At 37.0% G+C, this 7,023-nt stretch overlaps 1 protein-coding gene across 1 annotated transcript; it reads left to right on the forward strand.

The window, feature by feature from the left end:
• The first annotated feature begins 2,700 nt into the window (after nucleotides 1-2,700).
• On the forward strand, nucleotides 2,701-6,721 carry LOC111323423 (uncharacterized). The gene is made up of 4 exons (XM_088746168.1): nucleotides 2,701-2,814; nucleotides 5,371-5,430; nucleotides 5,510-6,130; nucleotides 6,409-6,721. The coding sequence occupies exons 1-4, from the start codon at nucleotides 2,748-2,750 to the stop codon at nucleotides 6,603-6,605; spliced, it is 945 nt and encodes a 314-aa protein (XP_088602294.1). The 5' UTR covers nucleotides 2,701-2,747; the 3' UTR covers nucleotides 6,606-6,721.
• Nucleotides 6,722-7,023: the final 302 nt, after the last annotated feature.

The raw sequence follows: 7,023 nt of genomic DNA on the forward strand, positions 1-7,023 counted from the left end.
GCAATATCCTAAAAGAGCCTGTTTGCCCAAGTTCTATCAAGTTAAGATCGGTCCGTAGAATTACATTCCTGTTTTGACTTAAACTTACATTCCCGTTTTGACTTAAATATCGCTGCATGGCTGAAATATTATGATTTACTCGTAATTCAACTCTTAGTGTAATGAATTGAGGTTAACTGTCACTAACGAGGTGTTGGCTTCGACGTCGCCTAAATTTTGTGAGAAAAGTACTGAGACCACCACAGACAAAATAAGACTGGGAAAATTTTTCTCAGGTATCACTGACACCGGAAGATAAAACCAACAATGATTTATGAGGGTTGACTCTGCTGATAAAAGTACATATTTGCTCATAGCTTCTATTCGAACCAAATCAGTTAGGCGAAGATTACGCTTGAAGATGATAGGAATGTGGTTTGAGTTAATTGCTTCTACCCATATTAGTGATACTAAGATTTCAAAATGATATGCTAATCATTATATGTTAGTTCTAACCTCTATGTTACGTGCACATGAAGCATAAATTTTCCTTTAAATTATAACTCGAGAACAAAAATTGCTTGCTAGGAAAAATGTCGTTAAAAAAAAAAAAAAAAAAACTATAGCTAAATTGCATGACAACAGACGTTGATAAACCGAACAGAAAGTGAACATAAAATCCACCTTTGTGGAAAAAATAGCCACAACTTTTTAGTCGCATAACTGTGTTGATGTACCCTCTTAATATCACCTGTTGCAATAGTGACAAGTGAATGATCTCATACAGCAGTTTAATTAACTTGTGCACCGAACCGAGAGATGTGGTGAAGTGTATATCGTCCGTCCTCTTGAACTCTTTATCATAATTCTATCATTGCATCATCCGCTGGTGGGTGTACTCTCTGAAAGCCACGTGTAAGCACATAATTATTTAAGGTCCTCAGGGAAAGGCAAATGTTTTCTAACCTTACCCGGATATCTACAATTATACTGGGTTATTCAGCCATGGCCCGCTTTGCCATTGTCTCGAGTTTCGTCTTCCTTTGCTTTGGAATACTTAGCCAAGGTAGGTAACAATTAAAAAAAAAAAAATTTGTTGGGATAGCATGTAAACTAATTTTGGGACGATACGGAAAAGAGATGGTCTAGACGTTAGGAATGAAACTGGAGAGGATATTCCTTTAGGTAAAGTAGAATCTACTAAAGCAAGAACCAATTATGGCTCTTGACTAAAGCAAATTAACGTTGAAAACACCGACGCATCTGGTGCATTTTAGAAGTACTATCTCGAGGTATTTGGTCGACGTAAATAACTAAACACAAAGGTCTCACACAGCATGAAGTAAACACGGATTCGTACTATTTTTAATTTCTTCGAGACGATTATCTGTTGATTAAGCAATAAAGAAAAAATCCTTCCAACTCAAGGGAAATAAAATACCTTGCATCAAAGATTTGCTATTTTCTTTCGTAAATGTTGAGCGTTTTTCGTAGCAATTAAGACAATTAAACATAACCAGCCTGACGATATTGGCAGCAGGGCCCGCAAACGACTTTTAGATTTTTTAAAAGACTCAATGCTTTGACTGAGGATTTCGAACAAATCAGCAGAGAGACATAATGAAAAAAATTGATCAAAACAAAAATATGCTACATCAGAGCATAAATATTTATGCCTTGACTCCGACTTGTGGGTAATTTTGCTCGTTCGAGTAACTCCTGGGGTATTTCTTACCATGAACATAAAAAACCGTTGGTCCGTTTAAGGAAAAAGTTACCACAACTTCTCCTCTTTAGGACTTCTATTATCAATTAAATCGAAGTCTATTATACCTTCCTTTCAAAACAACACAGTACAAGACAAAAACAAGTATTTCTGACGTGGATGGATACACGACCCTGCTATCTATCATTCTTTCACTTAGTTATATTGGGTTATTGACGGCGAAATGGCCTGAGTCGTGTAAGAACTTATAATAAGATTAGGGGCCACTAATAAAGAAAAAATTTGCAAGGACAAGATTAAGACTCACAGCAAGCCTAAAAACATCATTTCATCGACCTGACCTCGGTGAAAGGTGAGCGAAGTACAGCTACAATGAAATTAACCCACGATCAAAGAACGAACATAAAAGAGTCAAACAGTAATCAGTTCATTTTTCAAGATTTGATCCTCGGGAAAATTGAAACACAAGAACAAAGTGACGTTACATGTATAACTACGAGTCCCATATGACAGAACTCTATCTGAACCATGAAAATTGGGTAATTTCAGGGAGAAATTTTCATGCCCTTGTTAAGTCGAAAGGCAAGTATTACGGTGGATGGAACACGTTCTCTATAGACTGCTTTTTAACTAATTTGTGCTAACTTGTGGTTTCAAGGCCGTTCCAAAATGAGAATGAGGTTAAAAATGAATTATTCGCACCTGCTTTAAAACAGATCAAAGTTCTTATGATAAGATCAACCATTTAAAAAAAAAAAAAAATTAAAATGGAAAAACTTTCCTCGAAACCTTTTAACATAACAGATGATACCCCGCCCGGTTATTAAATCATTGACGGATATAATCTGCTTAGAAGTAAGCTAACCATGAAGTATCAGGCTGAGTAACAGGTTAGCAGGTTCTTTATGCGACCTATGCGAAATATTCCTTGTGTCACCTGTGAGCAGAAACTGTCTGGTAGATGGGCATATATAGATAATCAGTTAATTCCCTTTAGACCAGACTTCTGGGTTCACGTTGGACGTAAGTCAAACAGAAGACCATGGGGCTATGCATCCCAACAGTTTTAGCGGTTTCCATATCCCTTTGTTTTCTAGGAATTACTAAAGGTATGCGAAAATGAACATTTTTAAAGTCAGTTAATATATTACTTAGTTCAAATTTAAACATTGGTGTCATATAGGAATTCTCTAAAAATTTAAATTGATTCTATGCTGTTTTTGAATTGAATGAATACTAAAACCGTTTGAATGGTAAGGTAAGAGTTCCAAACTCAGACAAACTGTTTTGAAGCACTATATACAATTCCTCAGATGAAATGAATCCCAGCGTTTACTTATTGGCTCAGAAGAATTTCTATCAGTCGCGGCCTCTTTGTTAACAGGAAAAAAAAATTAATTTCCTTTCGCAGCTCTTGAGTTTTCTTCTCGTTCTTAATTGACATCACGTTCATTCATTTCGTTAAAAAAGTTCTCCAAAATATTTTTAAAAAGTTGATTTTGAGTATGGTTGTAAATTAGGTGAAATCAGAATAGTTGAATGTCATCTGTTAGCTTTTGTGACTCTGTCAACGACGTTGTCCGAAAGTTACGATCTTTGTATGTCCGTTCCACAAATCTTTTTTCGTTACGGGATCAAAGCGAGCAAGACTACCCCCTCGGGTGGCTAATCATACACATAATTCGCTACATCCTGCTCACGGACGCACTCAAGGAGTCGCGTCAATTTTTCAGTGTCCAATCCCTCTTACAACACATGCAAAGAACAAAGAGCATGACTAGCCACAAGTGTGATGAACGATAATGTTTAGATATACCTACTAATATGAAGAATTTTAGATAAGAATTCTTTTTACCTACTCGAGTCTGTTGAAAAACCTTACAACTAACAGTAATTCATAGAATTAGTTCCAGAACAAAATTATGTTAAGTTATCAAGATCCGGGAGAAAGTTCCCGATACTTTTACTAACCCAAGTAAAGCACTCATAATCAACTGAAACATGATATTATAACCAATTTTTGAATAAAATGAGTGATAAATAGATTAAATAAAGTCAAACTTTAGATATTTTCTTTAAAATCTGTCCAAAAACGAAGTGAAACCAGGAGAGCGACTCATTTACATAACCTGCTCGAGAGCAAACGAACCGTGAAGTAACATACTGAGGAACAGGTTGACGCTGTGGAGAAACTCTTTATTTGGCTTATGACAAATATTCATTACGTCACTTGTGAGCAGAAAACTGTCTGGTATATAGACATATATAAATAATCAATTAATTCTTAAGACCATACTTCTGGGTTCACGTTGGATGCAAGTCAAACAGGAAGACCATGGGGCGCTACATCCCAACAGTTTTGGCGCTTTTCATATTCCTTTGTTTTCTAGGAATAGCTAAAGATATGCAGAGGTGCAAAGTCTATCGAAGTTAGCAGCGTTGCTAAATTGTGTTTATAAGGAAAATTATTTTACATAGTACTAAATTTAACAACAACAACAACAACAACAGCAACATCAACAGCATTTATTTAAACACGATAAAAAAATTCAGCAAAAGCTGATGTGGTCGTGTACAAACAATAAAACTAAATTCCTAACTAAATACAATGAAACTAAATTCCTAACTAATTATAAGAAGACTAATGTAAGATTTCTACATATTTACAACAATAAAAATTCTACATAGTACAACATAATATACGTGGCTTAAAAATACACTTGAGTGACTTTTAAAAAGTGTCAACGTCTTGAATTGATCTCATTTCACTTTCCCGAGCGTTCCACCGAGTAATTGACTTGTATGAGCATGATTTCTTGACCATATCGGTCTTAGGTCTACGTAACTTAAATCTCATTTTCCTCCTGAACTACTTACATACTTTTCAAAGCGACGGTTCATAGGACATGGTAAAAGATTATAATAAGCCTGATGCGCTAAGGTTAGTAATCGTTTCTCATACATAATCTCTAACGGGTATTCCATTTTACTGTGGCAAGAACCTCCTTGTTTGGAGCAAAAAGGGAACTTCAAACTTTAGCGAGCTATTTTGCAAGATTATTTACAGTTTATCTGATTGTGCAAATCAGAAGGTCTTAAAATAGCAGATCGGTCCAACTTCAAGTATTCTGAGAATTGCTCAGTTGTAGAGGGGAAGAAATGGAATGCCGAATCTTTTATGAGCAAAAAGTATAAATGTGTAGAGTATGGACTTCTTGGTTTACAGAACAAGAAAAATATTCTGGGGTTTAAAAACATTTTCCATAATAAATTGATAAATTGCAGCTACATATCATTGAGTGTAATTGGTACGGCGAACCAACACTTAATTTCAATCACTCGCAACTTGTCTTCCAGTTTAAATGTTTGAAAACTACACCTGTGTCTCAGTTAAGGAACACTCTCTTGATATAAACAGCTGGTTAAAACCAATCGCTTTTGATCTCCGTTTATTCAGCCAACCCGTCATTAAATGCACATTTTCATGCCACATACCTCAACTTAATAAGTGATATAGATCAATGACTTCGGTTAATAAAATGAACCTTCCGGCTAAGATCTTTTATTTCCCCAGAAAGATTTGCATCATGCGAAAATGCAGTTACCTCGCCCCAGTATTCAATGTTCACCTTGGCAAATAATGCTCGTTTGTTTAATTTCATCAGGTCAGGAGGCAGCGGAGGGCGCTGTTGATGGAAGTGGTCCTGAAAGTAGCATACCTCCAGGTATCTCTTAAGTCAAATAAGACTTCAGTAGAGACATTTATGGGAGACCTGGGGCCGATATGATTTCTCTTTGTTTTAGGTGAAGACGCTTTCATCATAACTTTGGAAGTACTCTCCGGCATTCCTGACCCACAATGGACGATTCAACAGAATGACCCAAGGTTCAGCGAAGTACAAAATCTTTACAGAGATGCGAAAAAACACTCACCAGATGAGGCCCCAGCAAAGCTCGGATACGAGGGATTCATAGTACAGGAGGTGAGGAAGGGTCAATACCAGCCATTGGTATTGATTGTGGGTCCTAAAACAAAGCAGCTACAGCTACTCTTACTCCAGACCAGCCCTCAAGACAAGGTTTCGACGGATCTCAATCATATCGTCCAAGAAGAAATTCGGAGTGGAAATGTCAAAGCCGTAAAAAGAAATAGAGTAAAACGTTACGCGCCCCCGTATACTCCCGAAACATGGAACCGTTATCCTGACGTGCTATTAAACAACTGCTACAACTACGCAAGCACGAAAGAGACTGACACCTTTGCACAGCCCGGGAGAGCAACAAACAGTCCGCTTCCGACGCCATTTACCGGAGCTGACGCAAGGGCATCATCAGAGTCCGATGGGTGTGTTTTCGTAACAGCCGAAACAACAATGTCCGCTCCTTCTGGCGACGAACACCTTGCGGCACTATTTGTTTCCACTAGTAAGTAACTACAACAATAATGAACATTATTAAGAACCCTAATAACCGCTGCAAGATATTAAACACGAGGTTCATTTCAGTTGTAACACTTAAAAACTTGTAAACTAATGACAGCGTAAATATTTGCTCGAGGACGAACATTGGTGTTTAGTACTTTTAGACTTCTTTCGAACCAAATTATTGCAAAACCTAATGCAGGAAACCCTGATGCATGAGATTTGTTTTAAAAATATTTTGTTATTGTCATGAGTATGATCTGTTCATATTTACTTTCACAGGGGTTGTAAACGATTACCACTGGTACCGGTTGGACAATAATGGAGACTGGTCTCACAAGCCAGGCCAAACCCCTGCCACTAACCTTGACGGCGATGGAAATAGGATCCGTGATCCAAGAAACGCTGCCAACGGTTTAATACCCTATGAATTTGTTTGTTTCATGAAAATTAATAGGAACACTCTAAGAATCGCTTGAGTTTAAAACGTATCAGCTAAATGATATGATCAAATTACACAAGTGTAACTCAAACTTAAAACTTTAATGATTAGCCCCGAAAAGAGGTAAATAAAACGACTCTTTGAGAACACGAACTCCTTTGTCAGTTCAATGCTTTCTGTAACCGTTTATTCCTCGTCAGCATAATACTGTTTATTTGGATGTTTAAGAAAACTGGAAAAGAGTCGCTACGAAAACAATTTTGATTCATTACCTGCTCGCTATGATTTTGACAAGGGATCATAAGCTCAAAAATGTTCTCGAGTTTCTCTAGTTTTTGGCCGCCTGCATCCAAGCCATGTGAATACTAACAAACTTTCCTCTTGAAATTAGAACTTGCATAACTGGCTGTTCTTGCGGATATCTTTACCCCATGGTCGTACATGTTTCTACTTTT

The sequence above is a fragment of the Stylophora pistillata genome, chromosome 14 (genome assembly GCF_964205215.1).
Source record: "Stylophora pistillata chromosome 14, jaStyPist1.2, whole genome shotgun sequence".
NCBI classification, from domain to species: Eukaryota; Metazoa; Cnidaria; class Anthozoa; order Scleractinia; family Pocilloporidae; genus Stylophora; species Stylophora pistillata.

What these genes read in the sequence shown, in the direction of transcription:
- LOC111323423 (XM_088746168.1), top strand. Translation starts at nt 2,748, where the DNA reads ATGGGGCTATGCATCCCAACAGTTTTAGCGGTTTCCATATCCCTTTGT. An exon ending in TTTTCTAGGAATTACTAAAG is followed by an intron (nt 2,815 to 5,370) that starts GTATGCGAAAAT and finishes TAATTTCATCAG; the next exon opens with GTCAGGAGGCAGCGGAGGGC. An exon ending in GGCACTATTTGTTTCCACTA is followed by an intron (nt 6,131 to 6,408) that starts GTAAGTAACTAC and finishes TTACTTTCACAG; the next exon opens with GGGTTGTAAACGATTACCAC.